Below are 25,552 nucleotides of genomic sequence, written 5' to 3'. Positions count from 1 at the left end.
CATACATTCCACCTTCCACGCTGTTACTGGAAATGAAATCTCTGTGCTCCTAAGGCCAACTACTCTGCTGGAGCACATTACCATCCCTTTGCCTTCTCAAGGACATTGCTCCAGAAGGTTCTTCTCTCCCTCCCCTGCTTCATTAACTCATTGTTTCTTCTTTACGGATCTCTCCTATTAACCTAAAAGCATGATTATGTCTTCCATTTTACAGAGAAAAACATTTTCATCACTCTTTTTTCCCCCTCAAGCAACCACTCTATTTTTCTCATTTTCTTCATAGAAACACTTCACAAGAGTCTATCTCTGTTCTCTCTGGTTCATGTTGAATCATTTTCTCTTGAACCAAAAATGACCACTGCTAATGGCCAATTTTCAGTGGTTAATTGACTCATCAGCAATAATGAATACAACCCTGAATACAGTTGTTTATCCTCCTCCTTGCTGACACTATTCATGTGGCTTGCAGAACTCAACATGCTCTGGTTCTCCTCCCATCTTATTGGCCATTCCTTTTCGTCTACCAAGCCCCTAAAGTAAAAGCATTCCAGGGCTCAGTCTTTACATTTTCCCTCTTAACCAATATTTTCTCTCTTGAGATCAGTGAGCCTCACGATTTGAAGGAACATTTCTATGTACATGGTTCCCAAATTTATATCTTTAGCCAAGATTGTTCTCCTGAACTTCAGACTTCTTTATACAAGGACCACTCAAATGTCTAATAAGCACATTAAATCTGATATGCCTTGTTTAACAAAGTACCCGGTCATTACCAACCTGGCCCTTTCACAGCCCTCCCCAGTGTTCCAACTACACATCCTGATAACTCTTCCTCTTACACCTGATTTGTTGGCAAATTTTATTTCTATCACCTTTAAAATACATCCAGAACTGACTACATATAATAACTCCACTGCTCTAAGCTACTATCACCTCTCCAAAGGTTATTATTATTGACTAGAGGCCCAATGCATGACATTCCTGCAAAGAGTAGGCCTTCCTTTCCCCACTACTGGCACCAGCTTCCCTCTGGCAACTGAGACCTGGGCTTCCCTCACAGCCCCTGACTTTGTCTGGAATGTCACCTGGAAGTATATCCAGTCTACTTAGTATATTATGCTTTTATTATTATAGATTATTATAGATAATACTAGAGGCCCGGTGCACATGTGGCCTGCGAGAATCAGGCTGAAACCGACATCCAACATCCCCCAAAGGATGTAGTAGTGTGCTAAGTGGCAAGCAGCTGGTGAAGAGCCACTCCCACTCATCCCAGCTCCACTCATCCCAGTAAGCTGAGAGTCTGCCCCAGTCTTCCACCGCTGTCCCTCGCATCTCCTGGTCTTCCACACCCAGCTTTGGAGAAGTGGGCCCCTAGGGCAGAGCTCCCACGGCCTCGCTATAAGTGCAGACTGAGGCTCAGAGAAGTGGGGTGAGTGCCCGAGGGGACAGAGTTCGAGGTCTCTTTTTTCTGTCCCTCTATCCTTTGATCCTGGCTGCCTGGGGAGGACGTATCTGGAAGGGTTGACAGGGGTCAGGGGCACTGCGCCTCTGGAGCGGTGCCTGGGGAGTGGCAGAATTTGGGCCGATGGCCCAGCTTCCCAATGCAAACTGCAGCTCAGCCCCACCTGCTTGCAATTTTTCATATACTCAATGGCCTGTTTATCTTTTTGTCTGTCCAAGTTGACTGCCCCACAGTGGTCAGTGCAAATCCGTGCATGGATGGGATCCCTCCACCTGGTTGGCGATTGGGGCCAATCAGGGCCGTCTCACCCAGTCTCAATTGGGGCGTCCTGCTGCAGGGGAGGGATAGTAACAGGTTGGCTGGCCAGTCCCGATCAGGGCGTCAGGGCGGGGTAAGGGACTGCGGGAGGTGGGCCGGCCATGGGAAGTTGGCTATGGGAGCGCACTGACCACCAGAGGGCAGCTCCTGCATTGAGCATCTGTCCCATGGTGGTCAGTGCACGTCACAGTGACTGGTCAACTGGTCATTCGGTCGACTGGTGGTAACGGTAGCTTAGGCTTTTATATATATATATATATATATATATATATATATATATATATATATATATATACATACATATACATATATATAAAATAGAGGCCCCAGATCTCACCCTTGCATGAGTTCATGCAAGGGTGGGATCTGGCCAGCCCACCCCAATCAAAACTGATCAGCCGGCTGGGTGGAGGGGCCATGGGTGATTGGCTGGCTGGCCCCGCCCACAATTGGGATGGGGGGGGGGGCAATCGGGAGCGGGGCTGACCAGGGGAGGAGCTGTGGGCAATTGGCTGGCTGGCCCCGCTCCCTGGTAGAACTCCCGGTTGAGAGGACAATTTGCATATTAGCTTTTATTATACAAGATTATTGCAATAGTTTTATAATAAGTCTCCCTGCTTCTGTCCTTACCCCTCCTATATTCTATGGCAGACACAGCCTAAATCAAATTATATCACCTCTGTCTTCAGAAACTTTCTTTGGTGTCCCTTCTCACTTAAAGTAAAAGTCAAAGTCTTTACAATGAATGTTAAGGCTCCATATGATAGGACTCCTGGCTACATTTCTCATCTCTTCACCAACTACTGCCCACTTGCTCACTCTGCCCCAGCTAGTTGTTCCTCAAACGTACATGGTACACTCTTGCTTCAGTGCCTTTGCACTTACTCCCACTGTTTAGGGAACATTTTCTATAGTATGCAGTACTGTGAAAGTATAAGACCACTGATGTTTTAAGGGCTTATGTTCAGAGTATTTCATGTGTTAAACAAGGTAGTATATGACCCAGGATAGGAAGAATATGATAAGACATTAAGTTAGGTAAGGTTAATTCAAATGTTGACAAGTAAGTCAAATTACAGCTGAAAACTATATGTAATGCTGCTATAATACATTGATCAAAACTTTATTGTCTTCCGTTCTATATTAATTATTAAAAGGGATTTAAATAAAGAAAATCATTTATATCACCATTTTCATTTCTTTCATTAGCCAACCTAGTAATAAAGATTAATGTGATTTTCATCAGAGAAAAAGTATAGAAAATATCTGCATAATTTATGAATTTAAACACTAGTAAGATATATAAAAGTAGTTAATATCCCATACAATTTTTTGAAAATATAAAGCAATAATATATCTATTGACATGACATGCTTTTATTTTTAAAAAATATTTTAAAATGTGACAGTATATACAATAATTATATATTTATATAATATTAAATTACCTTTGTTTCTTTGCAGCTCATTTTTCAAATCTTCAATAATAAACGTATTTCTTTCCATTTCTTTTGTATATTGTTCTACTTGCTCAGTGAGCATCTTAATATGACTGTCTCGTTCTTGTATACCCTATAAAGTATTTTTGAATATTACATATTATCTTTTCATCAATATTAACATACATTCTTAAAGTAAGAAAAAAAAGTAGGTCTTGCACAGCCAGTGGTTGAGTGTTGACCCATGAACCAAAAGTCACCAGATTTATTCCCCATCAAGACACATGCCTGGGTTGAGGGTTCAATCCCCAGTAGGGGCATGTGTGCAATAGGGAGCTTATCCATGTTTCTATTTCTCTCCCTCTCCCTTCCTCTCTCTCTAAAAGTCAATAAAACATATTTTTAAATAGAAATTATTTTTTTAAAGGTAGATCTTGTATTTTTAATAAGACTAGAATATATTTTTTGTGTGTTAATATATGCCTTTTGCTATCTTATATATCTCAATTGCACTATACAACATTAAATACAATGCTGTCATTCTGATACATAAAGATGATTTAATGGCTAACACTCCAGTAAATAGGAATTCTAGAACTCTAATATTTGTAGCTTCTTAGCACTCCTTTTATGTTACTTTTTCCCATCATCCACCCAATTCCATATTTTTTACCATTTTGTATGTTTATGTTTAGCTCTGTGCATCCTCACTTACTTAACTTAGCTTCTACCTCTGCAGTACTCAAAATCATTGTCCCTTGAAATTGTTATTCACCAAATACTTTCCAAAATTTCCTTCTCTTTTGAATTACGACTATAGAGCACTGAAAATGGAAGTGTAACTTCTTTCTCTATGTATCTGTACTAAAACTGAAATCCTTATGTAGTACAGTCTCCTAACCACACTTTTAGCCTATTTCACATTGTATAGGATATTTCAGCACTAAAATAGAATATAATAAACTTTAATAACAGAGTATTAAGATGTTTTAAACTTCTAAAAGCTTTTTAATAGTTTCATATTAAATATTGTAATTCCCAAATCAAAACAATGAATATATTATCTGCATCGATGCAGAAAAATACACAAATTATATTCCCAACTTAAAACTTACTTCTAATTTTTTTGTGGGACTGAATAGTATAAGAAACTCCAAAAGACTATTATATATCCAATAGTGCCAGCCACTGTATTAGGCACTGATGATATAATAGGATAGTACAAGGTTTCATTGCCAACTTTAATATAACTGGATGTTAAACCAAATTTTGAGAAGGTTTTACCTGTTGTAAAGCCATAACGTTACTTTTATCAGCATCAAGCTGGACATTTTTCAGTTTCTCCCTCAGGTTATGTAACATCTGCTGATATTCAATAATTTCATCATCTTTAGAAGACAAAATTAACTGGAAATAAATGAAATAGGATCAGTTACATAAGGGAAAGATGAATAAACCATTCCTCAATTATGATATATACTCTTATACTATTGGGAGATTTAAAAACAATACAGGAAATAAAATTCTTTGAAGTGAAAGAGTATGAACAACTATTGAGTAATCATTGTTCCTTTTGTGTGTACAACTTGAATTTCAAATATGAAATGATTCAAAAATATATACTGTGATTTTTGCTACTCTAGGAATTGATTCTTTAAACAATCTCAAGCTTTCAAAAACCCATTCCTAAAGCAAGCAGTTCAAGTAGTACTTGCATGTAGAAACTGCGAAATGCGACAACAAAATAGATCACAAACGAAAGAAATGGAGGACAAAAAGCGTCTGGATATAGAGTTCAAATCTATGCTTATAAGGTTTTCCAAGAATTTCCTAGAAAAGATGGATAAGACCTATGAGGATATGAAAAGAGATCAACTAAAATTAATAAGGAGTCATCAAGAAATGATAAGGGATCAACAAGAAATAAAGAATACATTGTCTGAAATAAAAAATATTTTACAGAGCCCTAAAAACAGAAGGGAAGATCGCAAGAATCAAGTCAAAGATTTGGAACATAAAGAGCCAGAAGACACTCCTCCACAGAAGCTAGAAGGCAAGAGAATCCAGAAAATTGAAGATAATGTAAGAAACCTCTGGGACAACTTCAAGCGAACCAACATCAGAATTATGGGGGTCCCAGAAGATGAGAGAGAGCAAGATATCGAAAACATACTGAAAGAAATAGTGACAGAAAACTTCCCCCACCTGGTGAAAGAATTAGACTTACAAGTCCAGGAAGCGCACAGAACTCCAAACAAAAGGAATCCAAAGAGGACCACACCAAGACACATCATACTTAAAATTCCAAGAGCAAAAGACAAAGAGAGAATATTAAAAGCAGCAAGAGCAAAGAAGGCAGTAACCTATGAAGGAGCACCTATACGATTGTCAGCTGACTTCTCAACAGAAACCACGCAGGCCAGAAGGGAATGGCAAGAAATATTCAAGGTGATGAATAGTAAGAACCTACAGCCAAAGATAATCTATCCAGCAAAGCTATCACTCAGAATCGAAGGTCAGATAAAGAGCTTCACTAATAAAAAAAAGCTAAAGGAGTTCATCACCACCAAACCAGAATTATATGAATTGCTGAAGGGGGTTCTTTCAGAAGAGAAAGTAAACAAAGATAAGAATTATGAACAACAAATATGTAACTATCAACAAGTGAATCTAAAAACCAAGGAAATTAAAAAAAAAAAATCTGATGAACAATAGTAACTGTTGAATATAATAGAATCAGAGTTATGGAAGGGGAGTGAACTGACGATTCTTGGGGAAAAGGGGAGAGGGGGGCGTGGGAAGAGACTGTACATAAACTGTGCACCTATGGATGAGGACAATGGGGAGTTGGGAAAGGGCAGAGGGTGGGGTGGGAACCTGGTGGAGGAGAGCAATGGTGGGGGGAATAAAAGGAACATTTGTAATAATATGAACAATAAAAACTTATTTAAAAAAATAATAAAATAAAGTACCAATGTTTGGTAGAATGAAATATTTCAGACATACCTTATATCAAAATTTTTTCTTTGTTGATCTGAAATTAAACTCGATGTTCTATACTTTTAAAAAAAATAATATTAAAAAAATAAAATAAAAATAAAGTAGTACTTGCATGTATTACAAAAAGTTTTGTACAACTAATCTTTTTTTAAAAAATAAAAATTTGTTGATTTCAGAGAAGAAGAGAGAGGGAGAGAGAGATAGAAGCATTAATGATGAGAGAGAATCACTAATTGGCTACCTCCTGCATGCCCCACACTGGAGGGATTAAGCCTGCAACTTGGGCAAGGTCCCTGTCTGGGAATCGACTGTGACCTCCTGGTTCATAGGTCGACACTCAACCACTGAGCCATACCAGCCAGGCAGTATAACTTATATTTATGAAGAAAACCTTAAAGTGCCACTGAGAAGCATAAAATATCTTGAATGAATGAAAAGTATCTTATAGTGCTGTATGAAAGGAGAGGTTAGCCCTCCCCTTGACAAGGATGGAAAAGATACTCGGGCATAATAACATGTACAGGGTTAAGGCATTGCCACCTACTTCACAGCAGCTAATCTTTGTTTTTTAATACTGTATTGCATATTTGAAAATAGCTAGGGGAATGGATCTTGAAAGTTTTCATCACGCACAAAAAAACTGTAACTATGTATAGTGATGGATATTAACTGAACTTATTGCAATGATGATCATTTTCCTATAGTATATATAAACTAGAAGCCTGGTGCATGAAAATTCATGCACTGGAGTGGGGTTCCTCAGCCGGGCCTGATCCTCTCACAGACTGGGAGGCGACCCGGCAATCAGGGGAAGGTGATGCCCCATCACACCTCTGCTGCTGCCATTGCCAGCAGCGCAAGCCGTGGCCAGCCCTTGTCACGCTGCCATATGAGGCTTGCCTGTGCCTCAGGCAGGCCCTGGGCAACTGGGGGGTTGAGGGACTCCAGGGGCAAGAGCACGAAGCAGCCTAGCCTTGCCTTGCCATGTGCCTACTACCCTGGCAGGCCTGAGGGGACTGGGCACCACCATTTTGTGGCCGTGGGCACTGCCATATTTGAGGGTGTGGCAGTCAATTAGCATATACCCTCTTTATTGGCTGTGAGCGCTGCCATCTTTAAGGAGTTGGAAGTCAATTAGCATATTCCTTCCTTACTGGCTGTGGGTACTGCTATCTTTGAGGGCGTAGTAGTAATTTAGCATATTCCCTTTTTAATTGGCAGTGGGCACCACCATCTTTGAGGGCAGGGCAGTCAATTAGTATAATTCCTCCTGATTGGCTGTGGGCACCACCATTTTTGTAATGGTGTGAGGGTCAATTAGTATATTCCCTCTTTATTAGATAAGATATGAAATCATTACACTGTGCACTTGAAATAATGTTATGTCAATTACACCTCAAAAAAAGAAAGAAAGGAATCTTGTGTTCTTTACTATTGATAGTAGGAACAAATATCAACAGCAATCTATAAGTTAATTTATAAACTGAATATATACACAATAAAATAATATTTTTAAAAACAATTTCTAGCCTAGCCAGTTTGGCTCAGTGAATAGAGCATTGGCCTGCAGACTGAAGAGTCCAAATTTGATTCTGATCAAGGGCACATACAGTTGCAGGTTCAATCCCTGGCCTTGGTTGGGGTGTGTGCAGAAAGCAACCAATCAATGTGTCTCTCTCACAACAATGTTTCTCTATGTCTCTCCTCCTCCTTTCCACTTTCTCTAAAAATCAATGAAAAAATATTCTTGGGTGAGGGAATAACCAAAGTATATATATATTTCTAAAATTTGTATTAAAAAACACATTTATAAGGAAGAGTCTAAAAACAGAAAAATTAGAACAGCTTTTTGCAAATATTTACAGATAACAATAATGGAAACAAGTATACATGATTAAAAATAGATCAATCGATATAAAAAAGAGAGTACTAAAATAAATTTAAATTCAACAGGAGTTTGTTGTAATAAAAATGGAACTGCGTTTTGGTAGGAGAATTATAAAATATTCAATAAATGATGTTTGGACAACACTAGCTCTAGAGCATACATATCTCATTTTTTATACCAAAATGAATTACATATACTTTAAAGATCTAACTGTAAAAAAAAGGAAACTAGAAGATACTAGAAGAAAATATGAGGAAGTAATTTTATATTTAGAATCCTTTCTAATTATAATACAATGGCCAAAAGCCATAAAATATATACCCTTATAATACATAAAAAATATTTCAAAGCAAAAAAATACCATAAGTCAAAACACAAATGACAAACTGAAAGAATATAGTTGCAATGTGTATCACAATTATGCTTGTATCAATTTATTCTATACATATACATTCTCAAAATAATGAATATACAAAGATATTTCATTAAATAGTTTCCAACAGCAAAAATTGGAAACCTCCTAAATATTACACAAAGAAATATTACACAGCCATTAAAAAGAACAATGCAATATAATATGCACTGATATAATGTTTCTTAAAAGACACTAAGCTCACTAGCCTGTGTTGCTCAGTAGTTGAGTGTGGACCCATGAACCAGGAGGTCACAGTTCAATTCCCAGTCAGGGCACATGCCTGGATTGTGTGCTTGATCCCTGCTGGGGGTATGTAGCTAGTCAATGATTTTCTCTCATAATTAATGTTTTTCTTTCTCTCTCCCTTTCCCTTCCTCTTTCTGAAATCAATTTAAAAAAAAACAAAAAAAACAAAACAACAACAACACATTTTAAAAAGCTATTTATAAAATTTTTAAAAATTACTAAGCAAGAAGATAGATACAAAGAGGGTGGGCTAGATAGAGTCAATGGGGAAAAAGCAGATGTATATAATACTTTTAACAATAAAGCTTAAAAAAAAAAAAGAGAAACATCTGAACAGTAACAACAAAAAAGATGCTAAGCAAATACAAAGTACAAAAGAATACATATGCAACCATCTCTCTTCCCCAAATTAAATATGGTAAAAACAACTTTTCTTTCCAGGGATTGGTTAATTATGCCTCACGAGTCAAATTTGGCCTACTACCTATTTTTGTAAAGATGTATTAGTACTTTGCTCATTCATTTATATTGTATATTGTCTATACTTGCTTTCACGTTATACTAGTAATATCAGAGTTGAATAATGATACCAAAGACAAAAAAGGCTAAAATACTTACTCGCTGGCCTTTTACAGAAGGTTTATTGTCCTCTAATTGCCTTTGTTTAAAATATAGATTATGAGCTTCCCAAGTGATAACCAATTCCAAATGACCAGTAAGATTTATGTGAACATTGTTAGAAACATTGACTATAGCCGGGACCGGTTTGGCTCAGTGCATAGAGCGTCGGCCTGCGGACTGAAAGGTCCCGGGTTCGATTCCGGGCAAGGGCATGTACCTTCGTTGCGGGCACATCCCGGGTTGGGGATGTGCAAGAGGCAGCTGATCAATGATTCTCTCATCGATGTTTCTAACTCTCTATCCCTCTCTCTTCTTCTCTGTGAAAAATCAATAAAATATAAAAACAAAACAAACGAAACATTGACTATAAAAGTGATAGCTTTTATAATTAAAATTAGAGGCCTGATGCACAGATTCATGCACTTGTGGGGTCCCTAGGGCTGGCCTGTGCTATCTCGCAATCCGGGACCCCTTGGGGCATGTTGGAGGCCCTGTGCATAGATTCGGCCCAATACCTGTAGGCCAAGCTGAGGGACCCCACTGGTGCATGAATCTGTGCACCAGGTGCCCACTCTAGTATGCACATAAGATCTTTGGTTAATCTCTTCCCACCCTCCCCCTTCCTCTTCCCCTCTGAAATTCATCAGTCTGTTCCATGTTTCCATGCCTGTACACCGATTGTCAGCCACCTGATGGTCAGTGTGTGTCATAGCTACTGGTTGAATGGAGAGTAGTTTAGGCTTTTATATATATAGGTTAGAGGCCTGATGCAAGAATTCATGCACAGGTGGTATCCCTCAGCCTGGCTGGCAATTTAGGTCTATCGGTGGGGGCCGGGGGGAGGGGGGAACACTGGCCAAGGAAAGGGACTCCAGGAGGTTGGCTGGACAGGGGGAGGGACTGTGGGAGACTGGCTGGCTACGGGGACCTGGGGGGAGGGGGAGTCACCAGTGGGAGGTTGGCTATGGGAGCACACTGACCACCAGGGTGCAGCTCCTGCATTGAACATCTGCCCCCTGGTGGTCAGTGTAGGTCTCAGGGACTAGTTGACTGGTCTTTCCTGTCATTCGTTATGGTCATTCAGTCATAAGGGTCACTCAGGCTTTTATAAATTTATTCAGAATCATGTCAGACTTTTGAAAACATGCAACTATTAGGATCCTAGCTTCTGATATGGTAAGGCTGATGATATAATGTGGCTGGAGAGCAGTGAGGAGAAAGAGATTTTTGAAAAGTAACATCACACATGATTCTGAAAGATCCTTTCCTCACTCCCATTCCCATTGAATGCCTAAAGCTTGATTACTCTGAGAGAATTAGAAAAACTGACTACACTAAAATGTAACCTGGAACTACATACCTAATATATTTAAGGTAACTATGATTTATATTAAAATAATTAAGTCTATTTAGAATTGTCTATTTTAGATGACAAATACATTATATTTTGGACTTAGATTTCTATCAGAAATTTTAATTACAAGTTGAACTCATTAAATGGGGAAGAGCTCATTCAACAAATGAGCTAGAAGACTTTGCAGGAGAAAGGAGTTTTTCTAGCTAATAGAAAATTTTAAATTTTCTAGGCCTGGCCTTCCAGCTGCCACTTTTTAAAATGCCTAATAAATGTCATTAACTGTCATAAGGTCTTTAAAGAAAACTAAGAATAAAAATTGAAATGAAAACTGCAAATGAAAAAGCCATTATATCAATTGAAAAAGGCACCTTCCATTCTTCTACTTTTGCATTGACAGCTATCATGATTGGATCATCTTCTTCATTTTTTGCTTTTAGAAGATCTGTAAGCTCCTGCACCTAGAAGGCAAAAATCATTTCTAGAATTATTGCAAATTAGTGTGATATAAACACATTTATTATACATGGATACCTATGAATATATCACACATACAATATGTATTTACATAAACATATACACATGTACAATACTAATGTATATTCATTATTGGAGCAGTTATATAGTTAAAGGTGACATTTAATGGTTTCTGCAACTTTACAGTTGTATAATTATTTTCCATTACTAGAAAATTATATTTTTAAGTATTATTATATTTTCTTAAATAAAATTTAAACCCATGTATGAACAATATATTTGTTTCTTTGATTTTTATAGTACATTTATGGTGTAAAATTAAACTTTGTTTCACAGGACTCCTAAGAGTCTTTGTAGAAAATTCCATTAATTAGTAGCTTTGTAGGACTACTATCTACACATTCATTAAGGTATCACCTATACATCCTACATGGCAAGAATTTACATGTAAGGAAATTAAAGAAGTGGATATGGATAAACTAGAGGCTCGGTGCATGAAATTCTGCATGGTTAGGGTCCCTAGGCCTGGCCTTCCAGCTGCCAGCCGTGGCCTTCCTTCCCCAGTTGCTGGCTGCTGGCCAGGGACTCCCTTCATTTTGTGCCACCCCCTGGTGATCAGTGCACATCATAGCAAGTGATCACTCAGTCTCCCAAGTGGACACTTTGCATATTAGCCTTTTATATTTATAGAAGATAAATCAGCAAGGCAACATATTATAGTATAAAACGACATACTACAGCATAAAACAAAAATTCATATCCTAGAATGTTAAAGTACAGTCTAGTTTCTAATAATTAGTAACAGGACATTATAAAATAAGACAGAAGTCTGCAAAAATAAGTTAGTCCAACAAAAATTCTTACTTGAAGACGATAATGTTCATTTTCTTTTTTTAATTGGTCCATTATATTATCTGTCTGATGCACAATAGCTTTCATTCTATTATATTCATCAGTCATCTTCTCCATTTCCTGTACAGACTCTTCTAGATTTTTTCTCATTTCTTGATTCTGAACTTCAATTTTCTCATTAGCTTCTGTTAAAGTCTAAGAAAGTTAAAAATATTTTGATTAAAAACAATTTAAGAAAGTGAAATTTAAGCTAAATTAAAATTAAATGGCATAAGTATCTGTTGGAGAAAAGATAATTCTTTATAGATCTTTAGTATCAACTATTGTTGACCAATTAAATCAAATTAATACCAAGAACACTTTACACCTAAGGATTTTAGTTCTTCTTAAACAATGGCCAAGATAAGAGTTTAAAAAGACTGATTTGCAAGATTTGCATCTTCAAAGATGCAATATATTTCATCTTGGCAAATACACATTTGATACAGATTTTTACTAAAGAATTTAAATATAGGGCTAATATTTACACTATAATGAAATTAAAGTTTTATAAGAAGCACTGCCTTGAACGGACTTTTATCATTTTTACCTGAATTTCATCCAGATATTGAACAAGTTCATAGTTTTTTTTAGACAATTGTGATCGATAGTCACTGTCTTCTCCTCTTCTTGATAACAGTGTTTCTTTTTGTGAATCTATTTGTTTCTGGTAGTCAATAACATCTTGACGAAGCTGTTCATTCTGAAGGTAGACCAAATACAAAATTCTATTAAGAAACTATCCAAAAAAAATTTTTATCCTCTAAAAAGTGATCTCCAAACATATCTTTAAAAATCCCAAGATTTCACCACCCCTAAAGCCTCACCTTTTTCTTTAGACGTTTGTTCTCCAGAAAAGGACAGGAAAGAGTAATTAGAAATGAAAGGCAATATAATTAAAAATAATAATCAGAAATTAAAAAAATAAAGAAATTGTAAAAGGATGAGATATTATTTTGGATAAACAAAGAAAGCAAGAATATTAATTATCAACAAAAACAAAGATCATCTTGATTCTGTTAAAAAGATAAGAATTCTTATCAAGATAAGCAATGTACAAACATTATTTGGCTCAGAAAAACCAAATAATAATTAGAACTGACAGGATTTCATGAACAAAAATCTTAAATTTAAGAGAAATAAGACAGAAATCCAGTCATATATTCAGTTAGGAAACTAACAAAGAATAGTTTATACAACAGAAAGCAAGATTTATTCACGTAGGCCTGAGAGATGAATGTAGTACTTAATGGTCTCACCTCTATATTATTTTTCTATTTCCCAGACACAAAGTCACGTCATAAAATCAGCCAGTGTGAAAACATCACTTACTTAGAGGATTCCAGTCCCGGTTACAGCATAAATTTATGAAAACTTTTTAAAAAAGTATCTTTGTTGAAACACCACAGATACCAATTTTTATTTTTATTTTTTACCAACCTCTCTTCTTAATTTGCTGTTTTCATTTTCAGCTTCCTCATTTCGAAGAGCCAGCTAAAAGAGCAAATGAATAAATAAAATTCAGCATTAATTTAATATGCCACGTTTTCATCTAATCCATTTAAATTTTAAATCCTCTCCAATAAAGAAAATAATATTTAATTACTAAGAACTACATGTCAACGCAAGACATAAATAATAAGACAAAATTTTTAAAAACTAAAAATTAGGAAGGATAAAACACATTGAGTTCAAAAATTATAAAAACAAAAAAGCAAAAAATTCTATCCAAGGATACAGAAAGCAAAAAACATTATACCTTCCTCTGCCCATATATCCTAATAATGAGTAATGTTCTGTCCAAGCTCTTTATCATTTCACAGTTGTAATATTTCAGGGCTAGAATAATCTTTGCTCCCAGTGAACATTAAATTGTTTATAAATATAAGGCAATAAAACATAATGGTCAAAAAGAAGAAATGTGAAATCAGACTGACCTAGGTTTATATACCTTGTTCAACAATTTTTAATAAAGTGTAAACAAGTCATTAAACATCTTTGAAATTCAGTATTCTCATCTCATATGTTGACATAGAATTAAGTATGATGCATATAAAATCCTTAGCACAATATACAATGCATGGAATATCAAAAAATTTTGAAGTGTTGTTCTCTTCACATATAAACAATTTAATTTGTGACTCTTTTTTTTTTTATTTTCTCTAAACAGGCACATATTATTATCATTGTTGTGGATTTTTTTCACCTATGGTCAAATTCTATCTCTCTTATGACCTTTCACTTTTCTGCTTTTCTTCCTTATCTCAAGAAAAAGACAGAATCACAATGTGTGCCAACTATAAGACATTTAAAAGTCTATAATACATAACAAATCACAATATGTGATCCTTGATTGAACCTTGGATAGTGGGCAGGGAGGTTATGATGGGCATTATTGAATCAATAAATAAAATATATTTCCGTACTATGCTAATAAATAGAGCAATTTTGTTAGAAAAACTTCACTTTTCAAGTGAAACATACTGAATATTTAAGTATAAAGAATCATGATATCTCAATATTTAATAGGAGATATCATAAGATCTGAAATCAATTATCAATAAGAGAGAAGTAAGTCTCTGTGTATAAAGACACACAGAATGTGGCACAATGTTAACTTCTAAACCTAATGGATAGTAGTATAAGAGTATTATTTTTCTTACAATCATTATGACGATATGCAGGTTTTAAAATTTAAAGAAAATTCCCGAGACCGGTTTGGCTCAATGGATAGAGCGTCGGCTTGGGACTGAAGGGTCCCGGGTTCGATTCCGGTCAAAGACATGTACCTTGGTTGCAGGCATATCCCCAGTAGGGGGTGTGCAAGAGGCAGCCGATCGATGACTCTCTCTCTCATCGATGTTTCTAACTCTCTATCTCTCTCCCTTCCTCTCTATACAAAATCAATAAAATATATTTAAAAAAATTTAAAGAAAATTTATAATAAAATGCAATGTGCTATATAAATCTTAAAAGTAACCTCTTATTATCTATAATAATAATCTAAAATAATAAAAGTGTAATATGCTAATTAGACCAGATGTCCTTCCAGATGACCTTCCAGAGGAAGCCAGGGTTGCTAGGGAAGCCTGGGTCCCAAGTGCCTGCCAGTGGCCAGAGGGAAGCCACTACCGGCAGCCGGGGGAAGGAAGGCATACTCTTGCACAATTTTCATGCATCCAGCCTCTAGTCTATATAATAAAAGCCCAGCAACCATTCTGGCAGAATGACCAGAACAACCAGTCACTATGATGTTCAGTGACCATCAGGGGGTAGACACTTAATGCAAGAGCTCCCCTTGGTAGTCAGTGCACTCCCACAGCTGGAGCACTGCTCAGCCAGAAGCCAGCGCTAAGGAGCGGTAATACAAGTGGCAAGTAGTAAACAGGCGGGCAGTTAGGAGCAAGGGGGTCCCAGGTTGCAAGAGAGCACAGGCCCCTGCACAAATTTCATGCATCAGACCTCTAGTTATTATTATATGGGAGCTAAGAATGTCTTGCTGTTTTGAATTGAAACGTGTTAACACATAGAGAGCTGTCAAGAACTTAAGGCTAAAGCATATACCACTACCTAGGCCTTTTTCCCTTGGTGTCACACTCTTGATGTTTGTCCTTCCTTGAGCTGTTTCTTGAAGCATCTCCTCCTACTTCTTTAGACATTTCTATGTCTCAGAGATCTGCCTAACAAGAATTTCTAGGCTTCAATATCTAAACTGATAACCTACAAATCCTTATCATCTACCCAGTGTTTCTTGTGTACTCCATCTATCCAGTGGTCCAACCCAGAAAATTAGGTGGACTCCCCATTCCTCCCTCCTCACCAGCAAGCAATCCTTCATCATATCTACACTCAAATGTATTTCTGTCCCTAACCCTCCTCAGTCATTACTTCAACACTTACCTGAAATGTCTCTTAATTAGTCTTTACCACCATCAATCCATTCTTTACAAAATAAACTTAAAAGCATAGAATTGATCATGATATCCCTGTGTTCAAAATTCTTCATTAGATGTTTTCAAAAAAAGACCAAATTTCTCAGGAATAGGCCTTTGCTTATCTCTCCAGAGGATCATGGATATTAAAACTGGAGGGCAGACCCTTGGAAATGTGACTCAGTTGGTTTGAGTGTCATCCTGTGCACCAGAAGGTTGCAGATTCAACTCCCTGCTAGGGACCGATGGCTCGCTCTCTCTCGCTCTCTCTCTCTCTCTCTCTCTCTCTCAATATATATATATATATATCCTTAAAAGAGGTAATACAAAAATTACATCCTCTTACAAGATAGCTGCCCATATGTGGTCACAAGAAGGCCACCACAAGATGGCCAGCAGGGGAGGGTAGTTGGGGGTGATCAGGCCTGCAGGGGAGGGAGGGCAGTTGGAGGGAACCAGACCTGCAGGGGATGGCAGTTAGGGGCAACCAGGCCAGCAAGGGAGAACAATTAGGGGTGACCAGGCCTGAAGGGGAGGGCAGTTGGAGGCGACCAGGTCAGCAGGGGAAGGACTTGGAGGTAATTGGGCTGGCAGGGGAGCTGTTAGGCATTAATCAGGCTGGCAGAGGAGTGGTTAGGGGGTGATTAGGCTGGCGGGCAGAAGAAGTTAGGGGCAATCAGGCAGGCAGGCAGGCGAGCAGTTGGGAGCCAACAGTCCCAGATTGTGAGAAGCCAACAGTCCCAGATTGTGAGAGGGATGTCCGACTGCCAGTTTAGGGATTGGGCTTAAACTGGCAGTTGGACATCCCCTGAGGGGTCCCAGATTGGAGAGGGTGCAGGCTGGGCTGAGGGACATCCACCACAATGCACGAATTTTGTTCACCGGGCCTTTAGTGTGTGTATACACACACACACACACACACACACACACACACACACTCATACACATACACACACATCACGTATATATGTAATTATATATATTAGAGGTCCGGTGCATGAAAATTCATGCACTGGAGGGGAGGGGGGTGTCCCTCAGCCCGGTCTGCCCCTTCTCACAGATTCTGGGAGCCTTTAGGGGCGGGAGGCCACCCAGTGATCAGGGGAAGGTGACACCCCCATCTCACCTCTGCCGCTGCCACTGCCAGCAGCGCAAGCCTCAGCTGGCCCTGGTTACTGCACCTCAGGGGGCCCAGGGCAGCTGGAAGGACTGGGGGACTCTGGATGCCAGCACACAGAGTGGCCGGGCCTGCCTAGGGGTGAGCCCAGCCTTGCCCCAGCAGAGCTGAAGGAACAGGGTGCTGCCATCTTGTGGCTATGGGCACCACCATCTTTCAGGGCGTGGTAGTAAATTAGCATATTCCCTTTTTATTGGCTGTGGGTGCTGCCATCGTTGAGGGTGGGGCAGTCAATTAGCATATTCTGTCCTTATTGGTGTGGGTGCCACCATCTTTGAGGGTGGGACAGTCAATTAGCATATTCCCTCCTTAATGGCTGTGGGTGCCACCATCTTTGTGATGGCATGAGGGTCTATTAGCATAGTCCCTCTTTATTAGGTAGGATATACACTGAGTGGCCAGATTATTATCACTACCTGATATTTGTAGGCAAATTAGCTATACTTTCACTGAGAAATTGCTAGAGGGCCAGACCATTATAAATAGGGAAGCAGGTTGTTTATCACAACAGTAGAAGTGATTTTTTTCTGAAGATATGGGTAAACAATGCGATTTAACAGCCTACGAACGTGGGATGATGGTTGGCGTTTGGAGTCATGGAGAGAGTATCAGCAATACAACTGAATTCTTTAAATGTTCAAGAGCAGCTGTTGTTAAAATGTTTAAAGACTGGACTGTCAGCTGAAAATCTGGGTCTGAACGTGCGAATTGTGGCCATCAGTGACTAGTCAATGTTAGGGCAGAATGGAGAGTGGCAAGACAGGTACAAGACAACAGAAGGGCAAGAGTGCATCAAATTACTGCAGATCTAATCAGGGATCCTCTCAAATGATCTCTGAATGTACAATAATAATCTGGCCATTCAATATATATATCAGTTCCTTCCTCTCCAAAATCACTTTTTTAATTAAAAAAACAACAACAAAAACCTGGAAGACAGGATATAGTGCATTGGTTGAGAGTAAGTTAGGATTCTAATCATGGCTTTATAACTTATTAGTTGTGTAACTATGGACAATCACGCTTTCCTCATCTATAGCATGGAAGAAATGTCACCTATTTCATATAAATATCAAATGAGGAGTAATCAATTAATGTATATATAGTGTCTGGCACATAGTAAAAACTCTACACTAGCTATTTTTATCTATATTCAAGCCAAATAAATATTCTACATCTTAGCAAGTGCTTTATCTTCTACTCAGATGCGCTTTTCTTAACCACTACGTACATCCCATTCCCTCTACCAGGCTCACTCCTACTTCAGGTCTCAATTTACAGATCATTTTCTTATCAAGACTAATTTAGATATTACTCTCCAGAGTATCCCCAAATATTCTTATATACATATATACCTCTAAAGTATTACATTATCTCTATGTTATAATTATTATTGACAGTGAATATCATGGAGCAACAGAATACAATTAGTTGCCCACTATATACCTAGTACTAAGCATATTATCTGGCATGCTGTAAGTACTCAGTAAAACTGAATAACTGGTTATGAACAAAAAAGAAGTTGTCAGAGTAATTCATATTCCATCTTAAGGAACCTAGCAGCTGCAAAGTACATAGGCCATATATTCATGTTTTCTGTGTGTGTGCCTATGAATAAAGATAGTAGTTTAAGGACTGAATGAACAGGTAGTTATGATTAGCTAAGGGTGTGTGTTATGATTAGTAAGAAGTTGACTAATGTATGGGCCAGATAGAAAACCACACAGACAGACATCCCCCTAAGCAACTGTATTACTATAATGTTGGATCCTTTACCATTATTAAAAAACCCACAGGTCTGTTATGTTTTACTGAGTCAACAAAACAGATAATGATCTAAGCGTTTAATCCTTTAATGCTAACCTTTAGATGGCATCAATCCATACCTTTTACCCTGCATGATTCTTCAAAATTATATAGTAAAATAGATATAACAAAAATGGGGATGCTTTTTCTTACAAGTTAATTTTATGATGGATTCTCTTTAAACAGAAAATCACCTAAAAAGTCTGTTTACTGAAAATATATAACCAATGGAGGCAAGAAGATTATCAAGATGTAATACAACATTGACCTTCTGAAGGACACAAAGGTAGGAAAAGCTTCTGGTCATCAGGTATGGAACAATTACCACAGGTAGGCATCCAATTCTGTACTAATTTTACTGACAGCTGAGCCAAAAGTAAAATATGTTATTTTCTGACAGGAAATACAAACTTATCTACAAAAAACTGTTTTTCCTCAAACAAAATTTAGAACACAGCATGAATTATTTTATAAGAACTAATGTAAGAGATAAGAGGAAATTATGCTCATACAAAAGATGAAATGTCATGATTTAAAGTATGCATTGGAAAAAATAAATAAAGTATGCATTGATTTACAAAATACTGGCATCAGCACAACTTTTTAAACCCCTATATATTATATAATGTGAAATATACCTCAAAATCAGAAATCTGATTAATCATTATAAAAACATTACTAAAGGATTAATTTCTAAGTCTATTACTAATATAAAGGAATTATTAAAAAATACTTTTTTTCCCAAAATAAACTATGGCAGATATAAAAACAATTTTTTAAATGTCTATTCATTTCTTCATACCTATTTTCCAGACCAAATAATCAATTTTATATAAACAATCGTAGTCCTGAAAAAAAATGTACCTCCAAATATAAAGAATTAATCTCCAAGTCATATTAACTAGAAGTACCTGACCCATTATGAAGATGTGATGACAACACAAATCTATAATAATAAAAGTGTAATATGCTAATTAGACTGATATCTTCCAGACGTCATTCTAGACGTCATTCCTGACAAAGCCGGGCCAGAGGGGAAGCCTGGGTCACGGGTGCCGGAGGGAAGCAGGTGCCAGCAGCCAGAGGAAGGAAGGCCTACTCCTGCATGAATTTTCATGCATCAGGCCTCTGGTTATAATATAAAACCTTAGAGGTAAGTTTACACCAATTTGCACATAAAAATACAACCATAAAAACTGATAGTTATCATCATTAACTATAAAAAGCATAAACAGGTGTTTTTTAGATAACTTAAACTAGGGGTGTCAAACTCAATGAGAGAAGGGGCCAAAATCTAAAATCCAGCCTAAATCGCGGGCCGAATGGTTTACTGAACAGTCATAAACTGACAATGTCATAAACTGACAGCGGAGTGCAGTGATGACTGCGCGGTGCGGGCCACATTGCAAGGCCTGGCGGGCTGGATTTGGCCCGCGGGCCTTGTGTTTGACACATGTGACTTAAACAGTCAAGATTCATTGAAAATATGTGCCTTACTTGTTCATTAACTTTCTTCTCTTTCTCCAACTCCTTTTCCATGTCCTCCAATTCTCTATCTTTTTGTTCCAATTGCTTTTCAAGTTGGTGAATTTCATCTCGTAAAAACCGAGTGTCACGTCCACCTGTAGACTGTTGTGCCATCTTAAATAAACCAAAAGTATAAATTAATCCCATATTTAGAGATTAAAATAAATCAACAACAAACCACTATCTTGACTTTAAATGTGTATTATAATATTTAAAGTCATATTACCTTAAGAATCATATTTAAAAATTTAGCTTATTTAAGATTTAGTTCATAGGTTGACAACCCCCTAAAGCTCTTCCTGAGCCACCCAAACCTATGAAGAACTGACGGTGAATTCCTCAGGCTCTGTTATAGCTTCTGAGCCAGACTAAACTGCCCAGGCACAGAAAACATGATGATCTAGGTTTCCCCTGAAGAACAGAACTCTGAAACCAGGCTACAAACCACCAGCGCCTTCATCCCAGTCACTGAACCCTGGTGTTAACCTCCCCTTACTCTTTTTAAAATTTTATTGTTCAAAGTATTACAAATGTCACTTTTTTGCCCCATTGACCGCCCCCTCCACCCTGCTCCTGCCCCCTCCTCAGCCCTTCACCAAACTATTGTCTGTCCATGGGTTATGCGTATATGCATATAAATTCTTTGGTTAATCTGTTTCCACCCTTCTACCCCCTTCCCTCTGAAATTTGTCAGTTTGTTTCATGCTTTAATGCCTCTGGATCTATTTTGTTCGTCAGTTTATTTTGTTCATCAGATTCCACATGTAAGTGAGATAATGTGATACTTGTCTTTTTCTGACTGAACCTGCCCTTACTCTTATACCAGACTATTTAGACCGGTGTTATCCAGTAGGACTTTCTACAATAGAATGTTCTCTGCACTGTCCAGCATAGGAGCCACTATCCACATGTAGCTAACGAGCACTTGAAATGTGGCTAAGGCAACTACAGAACTGAATGCTTAATTTTAATTATAATAAATTTAAATGTAAATAGCCACAAGTGATTAGTGCTACTGTATTGGACCGTCCAGACTTTGATTATCTTTAATCAAATATAATCAATTATCTTTGCATCAGACTAAATCCATTTCACTTCACATTCCTGTTATTTTGGGTCATGATCCAAAACTTCAAATCCTTTGGTCATCTAATCCAGTGGTCAGCAAACTCATTAGTCAACAGAGCCAAAAATCAACAGTACAATAATTGTAATTTCTTTTGAGAGCCAAATTTTTTAAACTTGAACTTCTTCTAATGCCACTTCTTCAAAATAGACTCGCTCAGGCTGTGGTATTTTTGTGGAAGAGCCACACTCAAGGGCCCAAAGAGCCGCATGTGGCTTGAGAGCCGCAGTTTACCAACCACAAATCTAATCTGTCTCATATTCATCTCTTCACCAGATTCTGTTACCATACCTTAACTAAATTTTTCTCCTTCTTTTCCTGCTTCAAAAATTTTCCATGGTGCTATTGAAAATCCTCTTCTTGATAAGGTAATATTTTACATCCTCAGTCGTTTTTACTGAACGTCTTTTCCAACTCCTTGCCTTAGTTGCAATTGGCTCTTTTAGAATACTAAGTTCCTTTGAAACTCTTGTCAATTGGAAAATGCTCAATTATATCAACATATTTCAGGGTCAAGAGGTAATGATTTACTTATGCAACTTCCAGGCTATCATACCTGCACTATTCTGCAAAACCTCAATATACCCAGCTACAGATCTCTACCTACTCATGACAGAAGCAAACTACCAGCTTCCCAATCACTTGCTCGCAAAATTCATTGAGAATTGTTGGCACGTGGTCATAGTCTTCCATCAAAAGCCTCTCTAAGCAATATTTACCGTATTTTTCGGACCATAAGACGCACCGGACCATAAGACGCACCAGTTTTTAGAGAAGGGAAATGAAGAAAAAAAGATTCTGAAACAAATAGTGTCCTAAAATATTTTATGTGCATTAAAACCCAACATCACAGTCATAAACACATGTAATCAACCCTGTAAAGTAAACAGCAGCATTTAGAACCATTTTAGAGCCGGGCAAGCACACAGAGACCACACAGAGCCGGGCAAGTAAAAAAACTTTTTTTTTACAGTATATGTGTAGGCTATATTTGGACCATAAGACGCAGGGACTTTTCCCCCCCACTTCTGGGGGGAAAAAGTGCGTCTTATGGTCCGAAAAATACGGTATATCTATACTAGAGGCTCAGTGTATGGGATTTGTGCACTGATGGGAGGCATAGCATGCGGGGATCTGCCTGCTATGGGAGAACTGCTCATCCTTCACTGAGCATCTACCCTCTGGTGGTCAGTGTGCATCATAGCAACTGGTTGACCAACCCATCATTCTGCAGTTTGGTTGCTGGGCTTTTATTATACAGGATTAACTTTCATTCTGGTCTTTTTTTTTTCTTTTTTTTCTTGCTTCTAGAATTCATTATTAACTCCCACTCCTACACTCACACCAGGATCTTGTCCAGGCAGGAACACTCTCTGCTTTATTTCCAGTATACCTGCCTTTGACCTCACAGGACCCTTTAATCCCTTGAATGCTCTTCTCCCTAACCTCTCACACCACTCCAATCTTGACTTACTTGTCTATTCAGCTAGGATTTCATAATCATCACTTCAACCACTTTCTTACTAAAATCTCCAATAGCCCTATTCTTCTAACAGCAACTCTTGGGCGAAACACTAACACAGAATGGATCAGACTTTATAATTTACTTAATATTTATTGAGAGTAGTTGGTATTAACCTACAAGCAGAATATACAAGAGGAAATAAAAAACAAAATTCACTGAGTTAACATATAAAAGAATCAGTATTTGAACTCATATAGTCTTACTCCAGATCTAGTAATCTATACTATATTTCATGCTTTATCTTCCTTAAACTGGACCACACATCTCCTACTCTTAATTTCAGCGGATGACCTTCTCTGCATTTGCTCAATTTCCAGGCACAAAACCTACAAACTAAAGACTTCTGTATACACCCATTCATGCTCCCTTCCTCCTTTTAAAATATAACCCAATTCTGTCCCATATTCTCAGGAATCTCAATATATAAAGCTCTTTAACAATAAATTTCTTATTTTAACTCTTGGTGGGCTTTCTCAAAAAATGCTTCTTCTATTATATCTTCTGTCACTATTCCTCAAATTTCCACATGCCTTACTCTACCAATTATTAGTAATCCTTTGTATATCTCTCTAAACTATAGGCTCTACAGGATTATTGAATGTTTTTATTTTGTTCACAATCAGATGCTCAATTCTTAATAGAACTGAAGGTACATAATAGGCATGTAAAATAAATATTGAACAAATAATTATGAATATAATATCATTCTTGTGATTTTTCCAAATAAAAAAATATTAAAATAATAATTCCAACAATAAAATTAACGGCAATTATATCCTAGAAAATACAAAAGGACTTACCTCCAGTTCATTTTCCAATCTCATTAATTCAGTTTGAAATTTATTTTCTGTTAAAAAAATGAGAGAAATGTTCCAATTGGCCAGATTTATCAAGCTTTTAAATAAATTTCAATAAAATTAAATCATTGTAAAAATTCCATTATGATTTGTATATGGTTGTTATGTAAGAGGAAAAATACTATTCTATACCAGATCCATAAAGTAGGAATGATCTTTCTTTTTTTTAATATATTTTATTGATTTTTTATAGAGAGGAAGGGAGAGAGATAGAGTTAGAAACATCGATGAGAGAGAAACAGTGATCAGCTGCCTTCTGCACACCACCAACTGGAGATATGCCTGCAACCAAGTTACATGCCCTTGACTGGAATCGAACCTGAGACCCTTCAGTCAGCAGGCTGACACTCTATTCACTGAGCCAACCCGGTTTCGACAGGAGTGATCTTTCAAAATAGAATATACAAATTTTATAGGCTATACTAAAGCTAATTCTCTATTGCTCAGTGAATAAATGGAATCCACTATCTAACAACACAAACTTCCTAAAAATTATTGTTGACGCTATTACAGACGTCTCCTATTTTCCCTCCCTTTGCCCAACTCCACACAGTGCCCAACCCCACCTCCCTCTGGTCTTCACCACACTGTTGCCTGTGTCCATGGAATTTTCACCGATGTTCTTTGGCTAATCTCTTTAACATCATAAACTTTTATCAAGGTATTTACCAACTTTTGCTTGTTCTTCTCCAGCTTTATCAATTTCTTCCAAAGCTAGCTCTGCTTCTTGAGCTTTCATCTAAATATTAAAAAAAAAAAAAGGTAATATTAGTATGCCTTTAAATGAGAATGTAAGAACTGAAAATGAGAATTTTATTTGCTCTCCCAATATTTAGTAGCTGCAGTGCCTGTCACACAGAGATATTCAATAAATATTTGTTACATGAATAATACATGATTTCCTTCTTAAGACTATAGATTCTTAACAGTTTAAAACATCTGTTTCCTCTTTCTCTCAAATCTTATATCAAATATTGCTAATGTTTCCTTTTGTAATAGTTTCCAATATCTTTTTTCTCTTTTCCTATTTTTTTTTAATTCTGTCATTATTCTAGTCCATAATTTCATGTTTATTTTTTATTTTTTTATTAAATTATTATCTGTGTAGATATTTTAACATTGCCCCCCTCCCTTACATACCCCCTTCCCCAGAGTCATAATTTCATGTTTAATCTCCTTCCTTATGTTATGTCCTTCAATTTGTCCTATAAGCATATCCATGTTAGCCTTCCTAATGCATATTTTTGTATCTATCAATTGTGGCTCAAAATCCTTTAATGAGTCCTCACTGCTGACAATATAAAATAGCAAGGCTGTCAAACTATACAGATACCCACCATATGTTTCCTCTGTAAGCTGCTATAAACTTTTTGCACTTGTCTCCTCAAACGTAAAAAATATACACGTTTTCAATTCCCAGTTTTTATTTATGGTAGCCTCAGCTCTAGAATCTCAACATTTTCCCACTGCCTTCCACTTGCCTAAAACA

At 37.3% G+C, this 25,552-nt stretch overlaps 1 protein-coding gene across 5 annotated transcripts in view; it reads right to left on the bottom strand.

Moving 5' to 3' along the window:
* CEP290 (centrosomal protein 290) overlaps positions 1–25,552 on the bottom strand; it is a 114,470-nt gene that overhangs the window by 87,210 nt on the left and 1,708 nt on the right. For all 5 annotated transcript variants that reach the window (XM_084876938.1, XM_084876934.1, XM_084876936.1 and 2 more), the window contains exons 4-12: positions 24,733–24,802; positions 24,007–24,053; positions 20,526–20,669; positions 13,554–13,607; positions 12,664–12,816; positions 12,087–12,269; positions 11,117–11,206; positions 4,506–4,628; positions 3,231–3,354 (exon numbers count right to left, since the gene is read on the bottom strand). In XM_084876938.1, the coding sequence (XP_084733064.1) occupies positions 3,231–3,354; positions 4,506–4,628; positions 11,117–11,206; positions 12,087–12,269; positions 12,664–12,816; positions 13,554–13,607; positions 20,526–20,669; positions 24,007–24,053; positions 24,733–24,802 (988 nt within the window). The remainder of the gene's footprint in view (positions 1–3,230; positions 3,355–4,505; positions 4,629–11,116; positions 11,207–12,086; positions 12,270–12,663; positions 12,817–13,553; positions 13,608–20,525; positions 20,670–24,006; positions 24,054–24,732; positions 24,803–25,552) is intronic.

Source organism: Pipistrellus hanaki (genome assembly GCF_964339955.1).
Source record: "Pipistrellus hanaki genome assembly, chromosome: 3".
NCBI classification, from domain to species: Eukaryota; Metazoa; Chordata; class Mammalia; order Chiroptera; family Vespertilionidae; genus Pipistrellus; species Pipistrellus hanaki.
The sequence above is the reverse complement of the archived record's forward strand: the minus strand, read 5'-3'. Positions and strand labels throughout refer to the sequence as shown.